Raw genomic sequence first — 22,877 nt, forward strand, 5'->3', positions numbered from 1 at the left:
ATTTTCTTGACCTGAAACTACAGTAATTGGAGCTGCTGCGTGTTAACTCTTTCACAGCCGTTGAGAAAAAAAGGAACTTAAAGTATTGTGATTATACTAACTTAATACTTACTATTTAGATCACAACACAAAATGAGATCAACAAACAATAAAGGGAATAGAAAACAAGAGTAAATTAAGTTCTCCAACGTGTTTCTCTCCTGTCTCTGTATTCGGTTCATGTCTGTGCATTTCGAACCGCTTCTCTGTATGTTTGGCTCAGACCAAATTGGGCTGTATGCAAAGGCTAATGGGAGCCCACACCTGAGCTTCAGAGAGCATGGCTCCTTTTCTCATCACTGTCTGACATTTGGAGGACGACTCCCAGCCTTTAATGGAGGTTCACTGGCTGCCAGTTGGGTGTACCTCTGTGTACAGGGAGAGAGAGAGAGAGAGAGAGAGAGTGTAAAGTGACACAAACACAGTTACACAGAGACGCTGGCATGTGCTGAAACCCAAAGGCAGAGCTTAGAGGAGCCTCCAGTGTTTTAATGACTCAGTCAAACGCCAGCTTGTTTTCATACCTCTTCAATCTCCCTTTTGCTGGATGCAGAAAATGGGAGAAAGCTATTTGCCTTTAATAGTGGAATTGTCAAAATACCACAAAAACCCCCCAGTTTGGTCCAACGAAGTGAGAGCTCATGAAAGTTGATGCGACTTGTATTGTATTTCTGTCGTTTGGTTCAGTTTTTTGTTGTTGTTTGTTTGTACTGTTTGCCAGCGTAGCGATGAGGAACTGCTTGTGACTTTGGCCCACATTTATAATTAAACCTTTTAATCATAGAACTTTAACTTAAATGAAACACATTCAACAGAAACGACCTAATTAGGATCTAATTTGGCATTTTATGCCTTCATCAATCACTCGTGTATTGTGATGTTTAGGGTAACAAAAAAAAACAAAAAACAAAAAAAGAGAGTGTGGGAGGGAAAAAAAAATAGAAAAAAAAAACCTGGATGATCTTTCAATTTAATTGGTGAAGTAAAGTTTTTTTTTACCCAGGAGAATATCATATTATATTAGTATAATATTTTCAACGTCCTTGAAAATGATAAATTTTTTTAATGAAGAATTGTTTTTTTTTTTTTTTAACCCTATGTACCGAACATGCATTTAAAAGTTATTCCTGAATCTCGTTTCATGTAAACTTTCGAGTGCTTTTTGATGCAATCGAACAGTGTCATTTTTTGGCATGTCAGTGAGGTTGCTATGTCATCCATGAAGACTCATTCTGCAGTTTAACAAAGACTGCGTTGAGTCATCCTTAGATTACCCCTCCCTTGCTTTTTTCTAAAGCAATTTACAAGCAGGTCTTGGTGCGGGGGTTTTGGAAACAGTTTGTTGACTGTTGATTGTAAGTGCCCGAATTTAGGAACGCAGCCATTTCTAATCACCAGAATTACATTGCTTAGCAACCGGAAAATCAAGTTAAACAATACCACTGCTTATTTCCAGTCACAGAGTACGGCACCAAGAGCACATCAGTCTGCGTTTGGTGCCGTTCCACCGTGTTCCACACATACAAATGTACGCGCATACGCGTACTCACACACATGCACTTGTGCACGCACACACACACACACTCTTAAACAAACAAAAATCTACTCAGCCTGTTGTGTTTGTACATTATGTACAAATTTCATTTGATCTGTATAGAGAACTGAAAAAAAAAATCCGTACATTTCTTCAGTAAATACCATAACAGAATAATAACCTATCTCTATGACTATTCTAGTAATGTATTAATCTGGTGAGAATCATCTAAATTCTGTGCGTTTTTTTTTTCTCCTGTTATAAAGGGCTAATTGATTTTGGCCCCATTACATATACAGTGTGCAGAGTCTGACACTGCCAGATGCCTTGGCTTTCGCAGAGGTCATTCTTAGTGAGAGTACCTCTCTCTCTCTCTCTCTCTCTCTCTCTCTTTCTCTCTCACTGCATTAGGAACAAGATTCAAACAGACAGTATCTTTTTCACTCACCCCAAATCTTGCAGAGATACTGAGGATTCCATTCTTTCATCATGTCCCACTATTTACATTAGAAGGGGTTCTGTATATCCATGCTTTTGAAAGAGTTTTTCTCACTGCTCACATACACAGAACTCGTCTAATGCCCTTAACAGTACGTGCTTGAGAGCATAGAAGTGTCACAGGGATTGACTGTAAATTGAGATAATGGCCGTGAGGCCTAGAAATCCCCAGAAATACATGTGTATACTCCTCTAAATCTCTCTCTCTCTCTCTCTCTCTCGCCCTTTCTTTCTGTTTGTGTATATAATTGTGCTCACTAACCTGGACCTTCCTGTCTATACTAGTATCTGCCTTGGCACAATAGGCAGGTACTGGTCCAAGTTTGGCCGGGCTTTAACCGGATCGGACGGTCCCTATAGATTTGAGGCGTCAGTATGTATTCATGCTGGGTCTCAGGTGCTGTGTGCGGGGTTTTTTTTTTTATCCTTCAGCCAAGCCCGGGCCCTTTTTCAATGGCACCGCTAGATTAAAAAAATGGTATAGGTGAGAGCAAAAATGATTTCCATGCTTGTAAAGATCTGCTGCTTTGTTCTGTCCGATTCAATTACCTCCGTCCTAATTAGGAGACATAGAGAAGGCCCAGTTTGTGATTGGGGAGAGGGGGGCACCGGACTGTGGTTCTTGCTGATAAAGTGGGCTGTTGCCCTCAGAGGCCTCCAACCACAGGCCGCCTCCAAAAAAAAAAAAAAAAAAGCGACCAGGTTTACATGTGAGTCTGCACGTTAAAGAGTCAGCTGCAGAAGCTTGCAGATTTATTTGAGGGTTTTTTTTTTTTCCCGTTTGAAGCTTTTCTTAGGTTAAATCAGCTTGTGCATTTTATTGTAGCGCTTACTTAAGATGAAAGATTCTCTCCACTCTAGGGCTTGACTCGCTGGGTGTTTGACTGCTGGGGGGAGTGCACTGGGGCATCTCCATATCAGCATCAGGCTGATTATTATCTCTAAGAGTTCAGAGGTCAAACAGGCGAGGGAGCATGATCAGGACTGCATCCAGATAACATTGTCTTTACTGACACTGACTTCCTGCAGGTAGTATGTAAGCCCATGCTTTTTTGGGGAAATTTCGCAGTACTTGAGACGGATAGGAAAAGAGGAGAGGGCAGAAAACATTACAGAAGAAAAGGCAGTTGAAGCAAATGTGAAATCATGACAAAAAAAAAAAAAAAGCATTATCTCATATTGAAATGTGGTTTGTTTTGAAGTGTGCAGCAATGTGTTTAAGAGTAGATGGTCATTATGGAATGATTCACGATTCAGTGATTCAGTAATCCAAAGATTTAGAGGCTACAAGATTACAGCCTCTTGGAATATATTACTAATTCTGTCCACATATTAATGTACAAATGTTCCACAGAGGTAGAGGCGCTGAATGCATTGACAGAGCCACAGACATACCTTAGTTAATAGGCAAAAAATTGGGAGCATATTAATTCTTTTATCGTAATAAAAAAAGAAGATTAAGGGCAGTATCTGTCATTAAGCCCAGATTTTCATGTGGGGTTTTTTTTTTTTTTTGACAACACTACCCTTTCAGGTAAATGCTGCAACAGTGTAATACCAAAAGGGCCGTTTTAGTTTAAGATTCACAAGAAATGCTTTGTTTATATTTTATTTGTTAGTTATCATTACGTTTACTTTACTTTTTTTTTTTTTGCGTCCTTCTCACGACATCTGTTGGCAGCGCACGGACATGGAAGAAAACCTCAGAGGTTACATGCAAATTCGACACTGTTAAATGAACTCTAAGAATGTTTATACTGCCCAACTCCAGTTAAAACCGGGACAATATAAACAGCTTTAATTTAGCCCTGGCAAAATTTGTGGTGTTGCCAGTCGCCTGTGTGTATCCTTAGCGACAGAGAGAGAGCTCTCCCTCTCATAACTTTTGGGAGGAGTGGAGAGAATTGCCCGCGACTTTGGCTCCATCCTGCAGCATCTGCTCAAACCCACCAGCATCTATGGGGCCCCAGAGTGAATGTGACAGGGTTTTAAACAGTACACAACTAAATATAGCAGGGGACGCCACTATCAGAAAATGAGCTAGGAGTGCATTGCTAGTCGTTTAGAAAGTCATTATTCTTATCGTTTGCTGTCTCTGAAATTATTTCAGGTCTCTCCATGCAATGAATACTGTATAATAAGCCAAACATGTGGAAAGGGTTGAAACTTTGGTAATGGACGCTCGTCTCATGAAGTAGCCTTTGAAAACAGCCCTCGTGCACTAGAGTTTGCGTTCTGTTCTGAGACGCCCGACTCTGGAAGTGTATGCATGGGTGTCGCGGTTTGTTTTGTGTGTCGACTAAAATTACCTCGGGAACCACAAAGCAAAAAGACGTGCTGAAAATGTTGCGGTCTCGTATGGACCTTTCCTGATTTATAGTTTATATGAAACGCAAAGAAGTGGAATGTAATTACAAGGATGCATACTGTCTTTCTCTTCCTCTCTCTCTCTCTCCCCGTCTCTCTCTTTCTCTCTCTCTTTCTGTGTGTGTGTGTGTGTGTGTGTGTGTGTGTGTGTGCGTGCACACGCACATATCTGTGTGTGCGTGCGTGTGTGTTTCATATCTGCACCTCAGAAGAATGTGTTTATAAATACTCCGAACAGTTTTCACTGACTGTACAAGACACGTTCAGCTTCAGCAGTCTCCTCTTGATACAGCTGCTGATAGAAATCTGCCAATATCTTTTCAACTGCCTCTCCTTCTCTGTGAATCAATAAACAGTTTGTGATAAAATCATAAAACTGTGTCCTAATTTAAAGAGTAGCTCTCACCGCGTCTGTTAGAAATCCATGCACTAATTCTTTTCATGCACCAGGCTCCTGCAGACGTAGCCGTGCTACAAAGGAGTCATTTAGGAGCCTGATGAAAAAGAGCAGGCGGTTTGTGGAGATCAGGGGGGGTCCTTTATGAGTCTCCGCTCAGGAAGAAAGGGGAACAGGAGCGGACTTACGTACGAGAGGGGGGTTTGAACTGAAATTATTGCTTTATTAAGTGGAGGGGCTTGATCCCCTGTTACAATAGAACAAACAGTGTGGAAGGTGCCGAGAGGATATCAGTGTACATAGTCTCTCTGAGCCACTGAGTGTATTACCGGCTTCACGTGTGACAGATTGAAAGAGAGACCATTCATGTCCAGTCGCCGGTGACAACTGCAAATACCGCATGATTATTCTCTAAGGATTAAAAATTGATGGGAAAAAAAAAAACAAACAAGCCAAACAGTTGCCCTAAACAAATTTAGTTTCGTAGATGGCATACAAGAATTTTAAAATGTTGCTTGCAAGCAGCCTTTCTGTGTTGAAAGAAAAAGAGGTGTGTAGAGGGATTTGTGTGTGTGTGTGTGTGTGTGTGTGAGGGGGGTGGGGGGTTGGCAGACAATTTATTTAAATGTGGGGTGAACTGTTTTTCTGTACTAATACAATTCAGGTTGCAGCAATTCCATCAGTGCCCTTGATTGAAGCAAAAAATGGTAATATGCAAATACCAAAAGAGATGTACAGCTATGAGCAAAACTCAGAAATCATTTAGATTTAAAGAAATAATATTGCACAGAGGGGGAAAAAATTAATCACAGGGAAAATGTCTCCTTTAAGATTGCACTGGTGTATTACCTGGAGGCATTGAATGTAAATGGAAAATCAACATTGTACCCTGTGATAAGGCGAACAAATTAATAAAAGTATTTTCTTTCCTCCTCCCATGCTGATGCTGGTGTGAAAAGTCAGGAGCTAGATGGAGAGGAACTTTTCTCCCCTCGGAACAGCTGGTTGTGGAGTTTGACTCAGACTCTCAAGTTAGGTAGCTATCTGAGTACAAAGCCGCTGTTGCAAAGGGCTTTAATCATATTGGACAGGGAAATAAACATGCTTTTTCAATTAGCAGAATTAGAAGAAGAAAAAAAAAAGAATAGTTTGAAGTCAATTTGTCTTGAACTATAGCTATTTTCTGTTTTCTCTCTCACAATTCTTCATTGTTAAATGCGCTACTTTGAAACGTTATTTGGGTTTTTTTTCCATTCATGGAGAAGGCGTGGCTGAATTGGTTACTTGTTCTATCTGTTTACAGGTAGTGGTAATGGTGTGTGCATGCGTCTGTGCGCGTGATGAAATGCAAAACCCGAATGTTTGCATTTGTACATCTGAAAGTGATAAACTTACAGAGGTAAAGCCTGTCTCTCTGGCCAGTGTCCAGTCCACTGCCTTTAAGTTTAGGAGCTTTACCACCCCCTCTCATGGTTTCAGTTTTAACGAGGTCAAGCAACTACAGCTTCCTATTTCCTTCATTCACTCAAGTCAGGATGTGAATAATATGTAGGGACATTTCAACCACCCTCAACAAAACTGTGCAGCTTTGGCCAGAGTTTCACAATCAAACCCATTAAGAAGAAACCTTCCTCATCAGTTTCCTGAGAATAAAGCTGTCTTACAGAGAACAACCTTAAAAGGATAGTTTGATAGAATGTACTTAACCCAGGGTGTTGGCGTAGCGTTCTGAACAAATGTAAAATATAATGGTGTGTTTCCACGCTGTCCATACAGGCCCACTGGAGGATGGACTGGAAGAGGAAGAGGAGGAATGTGTATCGGAGGAGAACGAGCTCGTGGCCAAAGAGGAGTTCTCTGTGGAGGAGAACTTCCCTGCTGAATTTGAACCAGAGAACCTCAGCTGTGAAGACATGGAGTTCTTCTGTAACAGAGGTGAGATTTTCCCTTAATTCAGAACTCCCTCAGCATCACCGGTGACATCATATCCAACTCGCAACATGTTAATGTGTTTACAAGCCTAAACTGTGTTTATTTCATTAAAATGATCTTTGGCTTCACGTGACCTCAAGTTAACACATCCATAATTGAACTCATCAGTCAGTTATTTTACCACCAATAGCTTATGTTTGGAATTCTGTGGACAAAATATCCCAGGCTCTTTCATTATGATTTTCACAGCTCATGTTTTAACGAGATGTATCTATGTTGTTTGTTCTTAAAAGGTTTGGCTTGTTGGCAAGACGTTATCTTCCTTTTCACTCTTTCCAGGTGATCAGATGATATTGTCATGCAATGTTGCAGTGAATAATTTCGATTGGTACGGTGTCAGTGTTTCTATGCAAAATTACACTCTGTCAGATGAACAATTTGTGCCTTAATGCTTTTTATAAAGCCTTTTGAACAGACCCAGCTACTCTTCAATCCCATGCATTAACCATACCTAATGGATATGTTCATTACCAGTTGGCTATACCAAGCAAACTGAATGCTCAGGCCTCCCAAAGCAAGTGATGATTAAAACACAAATCTCTAATTGATTCCCAGAAGAGGTCTTGTCCATATACACAGACATGGGCCTGTCATCTTTTCAAGCTTGTTTGATTGGAGTTTCACACTACAGCTGGGCATGCAATGTTTTGGCAGTCACTGTAAAAGTGTGGGAAACATTCCAGAACCTTACTGCCCGGGTTTGAGTCCACACTGTTTGATATCTGATTCCCACTATGTACCTGAGAGCAGGAGTTTGATCTGGGAGATGCCAACCACCATGTTGGCTGTAGCTCAGCCTCATTCCAGCCAGGTGCTGCTATGTGCAAGTGTGTGTGTGTGTGTGTGTGTGTGTCTGTCTGCATGCGTCTGTGTGTGTGTGTGTGCATTTGTGGTGTTCTTCTTTGTTGTATAGCACCAAAAATCATTGCTCCTATATGTGCTCATGCATACACACACACGCGCACACACACACACACACACACACTCTCTCTCTCTCTCTCTCTCTCTCTCTCTCATAACAGTGGCTGGCCAGAGCAAGAGAGAGCAGCAGCCAACATAGTGCTTGGCATCTTGCACATGCAAGCATTCACAATATACACCAAGCCAGCCACACACCTGCCTCCATCACCAAGTAGGCCAGCACAGACAAAACCGTCCCCTCCTCTTTGAACTTCAATTCAATTAGGTTGCTTTCTTTTTTTTTCTTCGATCTGTTTATTTCATTTTTGGTTACACCTCACCATCATAGGAATTATTCTGTGGTGTGCTCCAGGTTACATTGTGAAGATGACAGAGCTGTCACTCGTCCTTTCCAACCTTGAGGTGCCACCACCCTTGGAGTGCCCAATTTCACTCGCAGGAAAAAGCCAGAAATTTGACTTGTTAATGAGTAGTTGATGCTTTGAATGTCCCCCTTTTCCACAAAAAGAATTATTCCTGAATAACATTTTTCTACACTTTTTTTTTTTTTAACCAATATGCCTTGCGGGAATTTGTTCAAGGAGACATCTCTGAAAAAAAAGAGAGAGAGAGAGGGAGAGAGAGAGAGAAGAATCTTTTTATGTTTTATGTTTACCATGTGGTGTAATAGCATGTACATTTTTCTCTTTAAGACAAAAAAAATGAAAGAATTGTGAATTGCCAGAGCGTGAATACTGATGGTAGTGTTGGTTAAAATGGGATGACCCTAGTATCCTGTTCTTCTGGAGATCTAAAAGAAACTATTATTTACCTCAGAACTGCATTGTTTTTTTGCACTGTCGTTACCCCCAAATTTTGATTACATAGCAAAATATACTGGAAAGATGAAAAACAGACATGGAGCCCTTGTAAAATAGAGTAGAACTATGATATAAACACTTGTTAAATGGGGCAAAAACAGGTGTTTCCAGAAAAAAAGAATTCTGTGATAATTGCTTTTTTTAAAGGTTTGCCCATACAGATATGTTGAATGGGTGTGTTTTTATCAGTGTAAGAATGCATATGTGTCATTTTATCACTATGAAGAATCACACATAGGTGGAACACCAGACAAGTCACGCAACTGATGTGAGAGCATCAAGTTAATCTGCTGGATTAAAATGGCTGGAGATATTAATGTGCACTACAGATGTTTTATAGGCAATCCCATGACATTTTACCACAAGGGACGCAAGACAAATTCATAGCTTCAGAAAAGGAGTTTTATAAGTCGGGGAAAAGTCCATTAGTCTTAAAAATAAGTTGAAAACCTCATACAGATACGGCAGACGATTCTTAGGGAGAGACTACACAGTGTATCAACTGCACCTTTGATAACCCTTTTGTCTGCTCCAAGACCAAGCTTTAGCAAATCCTTTCTAAAGCGCTCTTTAACTTTTTGATTGGTACGTAGAGACTAAGACCAATAGTGTTCCAAAGTTCTGTTTCATTTCCAAGATACTTAAATAATCTTTCCCCTTGTCATCCATGAGCTGTTTACGTCAGATTTCATACTTTTCTATCTGGTGAAGCTAATTCTTCACTAAGTCTCTTCCTTTCCCCATGCTGTAATTTTCTGGCCAAGTTCTTATTCTCTGCTCTTTACAAGTTATGCGTGCTCATCAGGTGTAGCCATTTTCCCCTTGATCCGCTCCTCAATTAGATCTCTTTAAAACTCATTTAGTCTTGCGTCTGAGTGGCTTAAATTTACCCCACTTACGCCACGAGTGCCGCGAATTAAACAAGACACAATCCTGGCGGTATTAAACGGTTTATGTGTGTTATTCCTTCACTATAGGAAGACAGAGAAGGCCTCGTTGATTAAGTAAACCCTCTCAAATATGATGGTGTGGCGTAATTAGCTCAATGTAGAGTCAACAGCAGGGCTTTAAAAGCAGCCACTCATCCTGGGGGCCTTTATCTGCTCGGGGCTGCAGTGGAGAATAAGGTCTCCTCCCATGGAAGGTTTCTCCAGCGCGGACTAGCCTGGCTCTCCGCTCCTAGCTTAGCCCCTTGTATCTGTGTAGTCATTCTTCAGAAATGGACTTGTCAGGGAAGACCTAAAACCTCCATTAAAAGTTTCATCCCATAATAGACATTAAAAAGCTGTCGGAACACAAAGAGGAGCACCCATTTTCATTAACATACCAAGCACTTATTAACTTTGATCGGAGTGTGGTGAAGTTGCAAAGCGGCTTAAAGGCACAAAGGTCAAGGAGTTGAATGCCACGAAAGTCGTACCCATTTGCCTTGTCCTTGGAAGGAGAAAAATGGGGCTCCTCTGATAACTCTCTTACCTTGACGTCTTAGCTTGAGCTCCCAAAAGATCCTTCATCTCACCTTAAATTCATTCGCCCGTCACTGTCTGTCCACCCCAGAATTCTCCAACCCGATTTGTTTGTTCTTTACTGTCTTTGCGTCATTAGATAACCTCAATCCCCTCTCTTTGCTTCACTGCTGAAGAGCATACTTTTTTTTTTTGTTTTACGCGCGTAAACAATCGATTTCCGTGGGATCACCGTGAAAGTGTTTTTTGTGTCATCAAAATTCCGTCTGCTTAAACACGGCAGGAATGATTTACAAGGAGCATCACACGTATGATTTCTTAATCTCACTTTGAACAAATAAGCGTAAAGAGTAACGGATGTGAAACTGTCAGGAAAAACACTCATCTCTTTTGCACATCACTTGTTCCTGGTTCCAAGCAGCCTTCATGCTATCTGAGACGGTGGGACTACGGAAGAGGGTTCCTGTGAGTGGCCACCTTAAACTATTTGAGAAGAGTTTCAGCTTCAGTAACTCTGTTGCATACTCATGTACCATGAAATGATTGAGAGGCTCTTGTCAATGACTTCAGACATAATGGTATTGAAACAGCATACAGCAGTGTGAAATGAAGTCTCTCCCGTTGAATAGGGTGAACCAAGCGCGAGAGCACGTGAATAAACATGAAACAGAGAGAAAGAGGTTTGTTCCAGGAGATGAGTGCCCACCCCCACTACCTCCAAACCCGAAAAAAAAAAAAAGAAAAAAAAAAAGAAGACACCCCTGATTCTCCAGAGGCGACCTTGCCGTCTCCTTGGCGATTAAAGAAGCTCTCCTCAAACATCTTCCCTGGCACGGTCAATTTCCCATTTATAGAGTTTTGCTTGTGAACAGCACATGGAAGCCCAAGTTCCACGCCAGAATTTATACCCCATTGTCACACCCAGAGCTATAATTGTAAGAGTGAAAGCATTGTATTTACCAAATGGCTTTTTTTTTTTTTTACAGAAATTGTGAAATTTCACCTTGCTGTTGCGTCTTTAAACACAATCGCTCCAGCAACCTCACAGCGTCCTCTACACTGTTTGTTTTACAGCAGAGGACAGAAAAATATGAGCTTAAGCAGTCAAGCAGATTGTCTCAGAATAGGTCACCACACGGGTCCCCAGGTGAAAGGAAAGCTTGTTCTGTTCAACTTTCAATGGTACAAATTTGAATACTATGTAATTTTTTTTGTCAAACAGGTTGATAATTTAATGGTGTCACTGACATGCATTAGCTTGGTGTCATGTAACGATGCTATGGTGTCACTTCCTGTGAAGGCCATCGCACCATGTTCCAATCTCAATTAATTGATCACAATGGCCACATTATGATTCTGCCGCAGACTGTTGATTCAATCACAGCTGAGAGAGACTTGAATAAGTATGAGTCATTTTAGCCAATAGGAAGGCACACTGACCTCCTCAGATGACTTCTGAATGAATCATTTGAGCTAGAGGAGCCAGAGATGCAGGGCCAATAAACAGAAAGTGGCAGAATTAATTACACCGCTCTTTGTGCAATTTCAAGGTAATCGGAATCTTCACCATAGAAATATCTTCCCAATATATTTTTTTTTTCTTGTATCAGACAGTGGAGGGAACGGTAAAATGCGGAATTCAAATGCACAGAGTAGAGCGAGAATATGGGAAATGCTAATTTGCAGCGCGATAAGATGAAACGAGACATCCCTTTAGCCCCATTTGACTCTGCGGAGGAAATGAATCATTAATGTTTGTTAAGTATGACAATCTAGCCGGACCAGATCTACATGCTCCCAGACTGCATCTCAGTGAGATAAAACCCAGGCAGCAGCCGCACTGCCTCAAACTGCCAGATTCTGTAATGATGGGAATTTATGGGCCTTTACAGAGATAGTGTTGAGGCCTTTTCGCTAATCACCGCACACCACTGGAGTGCTTTGTGGGATTTTGTAGGGCTCTTTTTTCCATGGGAGCTGTTTGAAATTTGTTTGTATCATAAGCTGAGATTTGTATGCCAAGCAGCTTATCAGAAGGGAGAATATGAACTGTGGACTTGGACGTAATGCTGATTCTGGTCTTTTGAACTGTTGACCAACAAGCTCCATTGTGCTATTTTAATTGCATCCGTATTATGGATCAGTTGTGTGAGTTTTTTATGTACATCATAGAATATCTATTAACTTCAGCAAATGAGCTAGCTTTGCCTTTGCCTTTGGAAAAAGAAATATTATCGTTATATTCAATAAGGGAATATCATTAATGAAGAGTTGGTCATATTTCAAAAACAAGCTTGCTTTCCTACCTTTAGGTCATTAAATAACACAAACCTGCAGGAATAAGTCCATGATCTCAGAGCAAAACCCATAGTATGAGATAATGACTGGCTGATGATTCTGCCACATCAGTTCTCTCTGCCTGCAGGCTTAGAAAAAAGGGAACGAAACACCATTTAGCATTGTGAAATCGTAGTTTTTCTGTCCCTCTCTGTCTGTCCGGCTCATGTCTCAAACCGCTCGACTGATCGGGATTAGGGAGCTCAGATCTCCTTAAAATCACCTGCACCTAGTTGACATTTTCAAGGGCTTTCTTGGTGAGACAATGCAGAGAGGGAGAGGGAAAAGCCAATATGACTTTGTTGCTACCTTGCTGGAGGAGTTGTTTGTGTAAATCGCCTATAAGCTTATTGACCTGAGTGTGTGTTGCTGCCATTAGGCTAAACAATACGACACGGCTGTCCTCTGATAGGCCAGTGATAGGGCTGATTTCACCAACTCACTCCGCTGGCATGTCAGACAAACACACACACACACACACACACACACACACACACACACAAGCGCACGCGCGCAGAAGAGCACAGCAGGCCTGCACACACACAAAAAATGTTCCAACTCAGGTCATTGTAAATACCATATGCAGCTTATCCTTTCAACAGACATACATTTTAATGATTGCAAGGCAATCAGCCCTTTTTCATATGACTAATTACAGTTGGCAATTTCTAGAGAAAAAGCCTGTAATCAGCCCAGCTTATTTGTTGCATACTAAAAAAAAAATGTTCTGTCCATATTTTTATTAAAAGATAAAACTTCATTTAATGCGGGCAAGTCTGTTTATCCCTCTCCCATGCTCCACATAAAGCATTATATTTTTACTGTAAATGCTAGCCTTACATTTTCCCTTGTCGTCTCCCGCAAGGTTCTTAGAAGAAACTTCATCAAGCCCTGTGACATTGTTCCCTGCGAGGTTGCCGCGGCGATTGTGTTTAAAATGCATTGCAAACTGTTCTAGATAGAAGGCAGAAAATCCTTAATCACTGCTTAATTAAGGAATCATCTTGTAGCTTCATTTCCTGAGCAGTAATTAAACAGTTCCAATACGTTTCGTTACAGGGCTTAACATGTTCGCCTGAGATCAAGGTAGTGCCTTTAATGTTATCTCCTTGGCTTTTTTTTTTCCCCCCTCTTCTCTGCTACATTGGAAAAGAACTGTTGATATTCGGCTTTTGTTCTTCTCATCATAATACTAGATGAGTGTGCTAAAGAGCTTCTTGAGGCCTGACACTGTGAACAGTCAAGCACTTTTAGTTGTTTCTCCCTCTTTTTTTCTTCAGCAGAGGAGGTAAAGACAGTAAAAAAAAAAAAAAAAAAGAAAAAGAAAAAAGAAAAAAGCCTGGTCCTAAGCAAGAGCTTGCATAAGCGAATGTAGGTCATAATGACCTCATGTGCAGTTAAAGTAGGACAGTACTGCAGACTTCCCCTGTTTCTGCACAGCCAAGGCAGGAAGCTGCTGCGCTTTTGGCCATGTTTACTGGCTGCCTTTGAAGTGAGCCATGTCTTAAATGGCTTAAAAAAAAAAAAACAGCATAGCGAGAGAGTTTCGATCAGAAGATTAACCCATCAGGATGGACCGGCGTCTCTGTGCTGAGCGTCACAAAAGCTGCTCCGGTGTGTTACAGGATCTGGTGTGAATGCTCACCACAGCACCGACAGTTGTTCTCACTGAATGCCCGAGATAAATGACTGATTAACAGATCATCTACTGGACAAGGTTTGGTTCCTTTTTGGTTCCTTTCAGATTAATCATCACGGATAGGAGGAGAACGCTCACACCTGTGTTCTCATCATTCTTTTGTGCCTTGTGTCATGAATGTCTTTCCTTTTATAAACTACTTTTTTCTGGGGTTTTTTTCCTCTACCCTTTACCTACTGCGTCATCACCAGTCAACAGAACGCACACCAAGGTTGTGTGAAACAGGTTGGCATGGTGGCAGAAAACACAATAGCCTTTCCTACACACACACACACACACACACACACACACACACACAGGGCAAAGCAGAGCAGACCTGCAGCCAGCAGGGCCCAATGGATGTTTCTGAGTGCAAACCTCAGTCAGCTAATACAGAGACAAACAAACATCGTATATTTTTTTTTTCCTTTTCTCAGTTTTAAGCATGAGCTTTTGGTCGTTTTATAAAGGAATGTCTCACACCTGCTATGCCTGTGTACATAGTTGGCATTATTGGCACCTCAGTCATGGTATGCAATGCTGTGGAGACTTGTGTAGTAGAAGTATATAACAGTACCCTGAAAATACACTGGGATTATTTCCCTGGTTATCAGAAATCATAATGCTGAGGTGATAAAATGCTTTGTAATAGTATGGAGAAATTATGAGATGAGAGGAGAGAGTCTTATTGCTTGAAGCTCAGTTTTGCATTCTTTACACACACCTGCATGGATGGAAACATTCACACACACACACACACACACACTCACACATATACAAACACACTTAGGCTTCCTTTTCCCTTCTGTGCCAATGAGATTTCCTCTTGTGCAAACCCATGGGATAATTGTACAATCAGATAAATGTGCAGCTGTTCCACGAGCTCAAAAACACACGGTTCACACCAAGACTGCAACTGCATTACACTGTGAATAAGAAACAGTGGGGTTTAAAGTTACAGTGCATTTTAATGTCATACTTTTGAGTTATGGCATACGTGATTGTTATCTGAAAGGTTATAATAAAGCATATTTAAAGTATTTACAAAATCATCTAGATTTACCCTCTGTCATTTTAGGACTAAATTTAAATGGTTATCTTGTTCTGTGATTGATTGAATAGCATTTGAAAAAACAAAGCTGAATGGCTGTCTGTCTCGTCCAGCAGGTGAGGAGGATACCACTAGGGAAGTGGGTGAATCTGACATGGATGGGCAGAATGAGAAGGCCAGGCACCCCCCTGTGGAACCTGAGGAATGGGATGGTCCAAGTAAGCTTATACACTGAATTCAGACATCACACACTCTCTGTGCCAGTCGTGTTAGTTCAACTGTGTATGTGTGTGAGTGTGTGTTTAATTTCATGCTGCTCCCGTATGTGGTCTCTAGCATTTCACCTGCTCCTCCACTATGGTAAATGTCCTCTCAGTGTTCACAGGAAGAGTCCTTTGATCACAGGAAATTCATTCATAATTTAATACAGTACAGGCAGTAGCCATATACTGAGAAAGAAAGAAAGAAAGACAGAAAGAAAGAAAGAAAGAAAGAAAGAAAGAAAGAAAGAAAGAAAGAAAGAGAAAAATATATTGCTCGAGTTTCAATCTCAACATTTATCACACGTCCTGGTTTGAGATTTGAGAAAGTTCATTGTGTACTTTTGTGAAGGCTCCAGTTGACTGATATTAAAGTGTGTCAGAACTGAAGGTGGTTTGCTATGTGTGTGAGATATCACACCTGTATCTAACAGATTTGGGTGACATCAGGTTGTCCCTGGCCTTCCTTAAAGCATTTAGCCCATTAGCTGGCGTCCGCTAATCGCTTGTAAGCAGCCCATTATGACATCTTTTAAATTAATCCATTTGGGATCTGAGGATTTGAACCGCTCAATAGCAGGGCATCTGAAGATGTCCTTGACAACGGCACTCTGCTAAGGGAAAACTCTGGGCTGTTTGAGTGGGTTTAATGAGAGTTGAAATGGGTAAGTGTGCGTTTCATTGTTTAAATCTCAGTTCCATATCACTGTCAACACATTTTCACTGTCAGCACCATGTGTCAGGGAGAGCAATTGTTGATAATGCATGTTTCTTAGTAAAATTTTATTTATGAAGCAGTCATTACAGTCATTACTGAGGCAGATATTACTGTAATTCTTTGCATGAAACCTGCATATTTAATGCATTATGAGGCAGTCATAATGCATCGTATGACTTTTAATACAATCATAAGATCAGTTCTTATTCATTCATTGCAAATCTGACTCTAACAAGTGCATTTTCTAATAAACCGATTTAATGAAAGTTAAGGATATGGCATTTAATCAGGCTTTTTTGATTTGAAAAATAGGCTCATAGAATGTTAAAAAACATTATGATCAAACCTGAAGGTTATTTGGAAATCATACATGTTTATGATTAAACAGTAGTAATGTTTCATATTTTTACAGTTGAGTTGTGTGGTCAAGTACAGTGTTCTTAGACTACACAGAATATATGCAAGGGGCAAATATAAGTGCAGTTGGCTACAGGTCCTCTCTCCTGTAGCTTTTGCTGCAATAAATTATCTGGAGAGCTGACCTCAACGCATTTTCTATACTGTAGCGTTTCTGATCAGTTGTTGAAAGAAGTGAGATCTATATTCATTTTATGTGTTTCTTAGCCAAAATATTGCAAAGTCCTTTCATTGTCTTGTTTCAGATTTGTTCTTTGACAGTTTCTCTTTTCATTTGACATTTATCAAACTCCTGTAAATGCAAAACATGTGGTTTAAGGAGGGACATGAATGAAAATACCTTCCACTACATGGTCCAGTGGTCCAATGAGAGCCATCAGTTAGACTAAATTGGGTTTATGAGCAAACCTTTAGCGACTGCTGGAATGATGGGCTTAAATGAACTTATTATCACCACTGCATTATAAGTTAAGTTACCAGGACTGAATGGAATGGATTAAACTGCTTAAGCTTATTGTGTATATGCTTGAACATAGCCTGTGCACGCCAACAAAAAGCTTAAGACAGACAAAAAAGTATTTATCGTTTCCTCTTGAAAAATCTCATTTTACCATGCATGATTTTTCCCTTGCTTCCACAGAGGGTTTGATGAAAAAAAAAATAGTTTTATCTTGTTTTTTTTTTTTTTTTCCTCTTAAAAGTCACTTCATCAAAGTGATGGATAATACATCGAACAAGATAGCAACAGCAGCAATTACTGTTCGGCTGCACAGTCACATTGCTGAATACACAAAATATGATTCCCTTTTAATGCATATGACCTGGAGAATTTATTGCAGGTACATGCGTTTATAAAAGTGGATTTGGGGGGAAGTTGGCAGCGGAAGCCCCCCTGGGGTGTGTATTTTATACTGACAGTGAATCAGTGTTATCTGCCCTATCAGATAATGCATTTATCATTAAATTTCACATTTGCATTTCAATCTGGGGAAGGAAATGAGCATTGGCAGCGTAAGATAAGAGCGCTCGGACGACAGCAATAAAGCATCGCTGTGATCGGGCAGCAGGCAGGGCTCAGGGTGTCAGCCCACCACTATGGGGGCTGCGACAAAAAAGAGGCATCACATCCTAGCCAGGCCTTTGGGCCGAGAAAACGCTGAGCTTAAAACTAGCGCTTTGAAATGAGAAGGGGAGGGGCGACGGGGTGGCGGTTTGGGGGGGCGGGGAGGGGGGGATGGGGAGGGGGGGGTGGTGTTGTACTGTAGCTCAATGTGACTGACTCCAATTATCCTTCCTGTCCCAAGCCATCATCGTAAGAGATACACACTTTCTGTATAGCGATAGTGTGCTAGTGCAGACGGAGATTTGAACTGTAAAAAGCACTGCGTCACTGCCTAATTGTCAGCTGTAGGACTCAGATTTCCCTGACTATAGCGCATTGCATCAGATAAGATATTGTCTCAGGTATCGTCAGGTAAAGGAGCTAATCAGTAGGTTAGCTTGAATTCTTCCAACCTTCAGCACAGTTGAAGTCTGTGGCTGAGTAAACACACTTTTCATTTTGCTATTAGTATTCTGAATCTGAATTCTGGCAGTGGACTGCATTAATAACATGGTTATGAATACACTAGTTCCGCAAGACTGTATAAAAAGTCTTTTGAAATTGGTTTCCCTTTGTGGATTGCTATTTAAACGATTTTTTAAACGATGTAATCAGATTTGTATCTATTAGCATTCCATTTTTACCCAACATCATGATTTAACTCACACTGATAAGTTTTCCATGTCACTGATAATCTTGTCGCATTACAAAGATATGATCTTTGCAACACAGCCTGAACCCTGTTCACAGACAGACATATTAATGTCAGAGGTCTGTAGGAATGGCCAATGTATATCTGAGGGAAAAAAATAGAATGTAAATGAGAAATCAGTCCATTTTATCTGATAGGAAACAGCTCTCTTAGAGTGCAAGATATGCTGTTGCTCTCCAAATAGTAAAACTGTATTGTCTTTTTAGGCCAGAGTACAGTGTAGGAGGCTTAATCTACGCACGTAATGATGGAATTGGCTTTCACATCATGTCTCCTTTGAAAGGCCATTTCCCCTTTTTAATTTTGCCCATTGTGTTGAAGAAGTCAGATGGGCATGTTATAATTTGAATAAAGTAGGAAATCAGACAATCAAATATGAACATCTGAAATGACATGACTTCCTGTTAGAAGCGATTAAAAGCAAATTTATTTAGTTTGAGACTGTCTGCCCTGTTATCTTTTTTTTTTTTTTTTTTTTTAGCGAGCGCTCAGATCCTGAGCATTCAAAATTTCCTTTGTTATTCCTTTGGTTAAGTTTAAACAGGTGTGATTACGATCACTGAAAGATAACTCTTAATCACTTTGTGTGAGTATATCTGAATAGGATGTTTAATGGCCATTACATGGAAGAGAGGGAGTGTTTCTTAATGAAGTGACTTTGACCAAGTCCACCTGCTGCGAAGAATACATTAAATCACCTCCTCAATTTGTCTTTGCGGCAGAAAGAACTGATATAGCTTCGTCTCTTTAATTGGACCCTTTAAAAAGAAAAAAAAATTCATAATCTCCTCATCGTTGTGAAGAACTTGTGTCAAGTACTCCGATTCTTCAGGATTCTTTGCCTTTGCTCCTTCATGTGGGCTTGTATTACTTCACCAAGCAAGTTATTAATCCAAAGGGAGAGAACTTGTTTGGAGAATGTTCCTTGATGTCGGCTCTGTAAGATCACCCGCTTAGCTCTCAATGGAAGACAGCGCCGAGATATCTTCTGCTCCATCTGCCGTTTGAAGCCAAGCTCTCGTCATGCATCTTTGCAGTCTTGTGTAAAAGGATGGAAGAGCATGCACAGCAATTTGCTAATTATCATGGACTTCTTTGATACATATCTTGACAATCTCCTTAAGGCAAAAAAGAAAGTGTGTGTTTGGGTGGGTGGGCTGTTAGTGCTATGTGCTAATGAACTTCTGTTCACTTAATCACAGTGTCTTCTACAGTATACCAGGCTTCCATCACAAATCTCAGGGCCCCAGAAAGTCGAGAACTTATTCATACTTGATGATGTTGAAACACATTCATATTTGTACAGTAAATAAAATGATAGCTTTGAAATATTTGCATCGGTGGTTAAAGTAATGTAGTACCAGCAGAGGTTCGTATCGCCTTTGTTTTGCATAATAAGTTGTGTAATAAGCATTGCAAAATATGTTGTGAATTGAGAGTCCAACTGACAGGAACCTCACACTTAAGATGACTGACAACTCCTTAGAGTTTTAACGCATCCTTCATTTAAACCTTCATCATATTAATGAATGTTGTTCGTTGCATAGACAGTTTTGATCCAGTTAGCCAAACGTGGGTCACACGCAAGGAATGTAGAGTATGGTGTCTTTCAGAAAGCCCTGGCTGGAAGCAACCACATTTGCGGACGAATCTCTGCACTCAACAAATCCCAGTGCAGGCACATCTCTGTGCTGGAGAGTACCCATCTCTTTGTAACACCTGGGCACAAGCTCGTCACTCAGTACCAGGTAGAGGAAGAGACATGTAAGAGGAATCCTTCACAGACAAACAGTTTATACAAAAAGTACATCTTCTGCTTCTCTGTGTGGCCCACCATCAAGTCTGTTTCCTACTGGTCGTCTCACGACCCCATTCACATGAAACAATGGCCATTTCAGCTTTAATGCACACATGTCACACTAAGTGAATTTGTGGAGCAGATGGCCACACGGGTATGGCAGGTGCCTCAACAAATGTTTGCATTCGCCACGCTGCTATTTATATCACGGCGAAACATACAGGCACAAATATTTGAGAAAGGCTGGTGTTTTTTTTTTTTTTTCAAAATACATTAGAATGATCAATGTTTTACTTTTTTTTGTTCCACCCCAAAAATGAACAGATGGCAGTAGTAGATTTGATATGATTAGCCTGTGCGAGTTTAGACCACAGTGGAATGTAGGACCAGGTCCTAAAGAGACATATGAGAAAATAGAAACATTCATTCAGTTCAAACGTGTTTTATGTTTTATTCAGTAGTGGAATGTCTGTTGGTTTAAATGTACATATCCACTTCAGCATCAAAGAGCGATATACCAGAGAATATTGTCATTGACTGACGGCTTTAATGGTCAAGACTCTGCAGTACTGAGTTGTCTCAGGTTCTTCTCATAAGCGCAAGTGAAAACGGAGAAGGCTGTGTTCTCCAAAGATGTGGCCACAGCTGCATCACATTCCTCTGGTTACTGCCTCAGCAATACTGATATACATGGAAAAGAGAAGGGTCCCATTTGGATAAACAGACCATTGAGCAGATGGTAGAAAGATTGCAAACTTCCTGTTTGATAAACTTTTAAAAACTGTTCTTGACACCTGCCAAATTTTGCGTGGCGGCAGGGTTCGGAGGGGGCACAGAAGTATTTTTCTCGCCTATTTGGCTATTTTTTCCCTTAATTATTCTCAGAAGTCCGTTAAGTCAGGGTGTCGTCAGAGGGGAGGGGAACAGAGAAACGAGTGCCCAGATGCAGATTAGACTCCTGAAGATGAGGGTGTAAAAGGGATTTAATGGTAGGATGGATTAGAGAAATCCTTGTAACAATGTTAAATAATTATAGTTCCAGCCGAGATCAAAGCTCCATTGATTGAACCCCTCAAGCCTTTAGCACAGAGAGGGAGAGAGTGTGAGAGAGAGAGAGAGAGAGAGAGAGAGAGTGAGTCTTGGAAAGCGAAGATTGGTAAACTATTGCCCAGACCTCTCTGCACATGTTGCAGTAGATTGGACTGGAAAATGTACGGATAAAAAGATGTATCCTTCAGGAGGGTTCCGTCTGGCTTTTGTCACAGGAAGTACAGCCTGAGATCCATTTGAGAGGTTTGATAACAGAGCAGACGAAATCATAAGGGAAAGCTTGTCAGAGCAGCTGCCTCTGATACCTAAGCGTTTTAAGAAGACTTATAGACAGACTGGAATTTAATGTATGCAAAGCGCCAACTTTGAGCAGAGGCTTTCATTCAGAGTTGTTTATTTCCCTTGTAATCAAGAAATTTTGACATGCCTCACTGCGGATCATTCTCCCAGGGAGTGTGTTTCATTCGCTGCTTTCAGTCATCCTCCTTTGAAGCGTTTTCATTCAGTCTCGCGTAGATAAGTGTTATTGTGAACGATCAGATTGTCAGTCCAGTATTGTACAAGAATCTTTAGCAAAAACAGTACCTTTGAAATACTGGATGTGACCAGATGATTCTGAATTAGATGTGAGACAGGTTAATTAAAAGACAGACGTATTATATTGTGCTTCATTCAAATCTGTAAACAACAGAGACTAACCAGATCTTAGAAAGGCATATTAACCAGTTGTACATAGATAGAGAGCTTTTGTTGTCAGGCAACAATATCAACTACAGTATTTAAAATGAAACTTCAGAGTGACTGTGTTTCAGTTTGTAAATATGGATGTGCTTATTGTATTGATTCCATGATGATACTAAAATGGGTTTGAGTTAAAAAGATACCTAAATACACTCACTGAGAGAAATTGTTCAGAATGACTATGTCACCACATTTTGTATGGTATTGTTTTGTATTTTTGGAAATTCAGAATAATGTGAATGAACAGGACACGGAATAATATTTTTAAACATTGGAGAAAATAACTCTAAAATGGCATGAGTGAGAGAATATGCAGTTTCCCATAGACATATGCACACGGATTCATAGAGATCCTACCCCCAGCACACTCACACACACTCACACACACACACACACACACAGTGTTTGATTGTGATGATGAAAAATGTAACAAGAGATTAGACAAATCACTCTGCACATAGTCTCTTACACTATGTCTTGATGCAAATGTAGCCACTGATCCGATACGCTAAGAGGCTTTAAGAGAAAACTTCATGCTTGTTAGTAATGGAGCCAGTCTAAAATAGCACTAATGCAATCTAAAAGCACTAAATACAATCACAGTTATTATCTAACAAGAAAGATAAAATTCTATTTTGTCCCTTGCCTATAGACACTTACTGGGGCTTTTGCTTTCCGGGGCAATTGAAACATAAGTAGTCCTCTCGGTGTGAGACTACACTGTAATTCATATTAATGTGAAGTGTATGCTAAACCACTCGTACTCTATCATTTCACCAATCATGTGGCATATAGCATTAGGCACATGTAACTATGGAATGGTAAGACAATCTGACAATGAATATGGGAGTGGTCTATGCATAGTAATTCATGTTTTCACCCCCTGGAGATTCTGAGGATCCTGTGTTGTTGTTGTTGTTGTTTTATGCTAACTGATAC

General features: G+C 40.5%; 1 protein-coding gene across 1 annotated transcript in view; it reads left to right on the plus strand.

Annotated features, from left to right (window-relative positions):
* The window catches only part of zfpm2a (zinc finger protein, FOG family member 2a), a 113,229-nt gene that overhangs the window by 24,722 nt on the left and 65,630 nt on the right, over window positions 1-22,877 (plus strand). The window contains exons 2-3 of the mRNA XM_030782708.1: window positions 6,612-6,770; window positions 15,257-15,358. Coding sequence (XP_030638568.1) covers window positions 6,612-6,770; window positions 15,257-15,358 — 261 coding nt within the window. The remainder of the gene's footprint in view (window positions 1-6,611; window positions 6,771-15,256; window positions 15,359-22,877) is intronic.

This window comes from Chanos chanos, chromosome 8 (genome assembly GCF_902362185.1).
Source record: "Chanos chanos chromosome 8, fChaCha1.1, whole genome shotgun sequence".
NCBI classification, from domain to species: domain Eukaryota; kingdom Metazoa; phylum Chordata; class Actinopteri; order Gonorynchiformes; family Chanidae; genus Chanos; species Chanos chanos.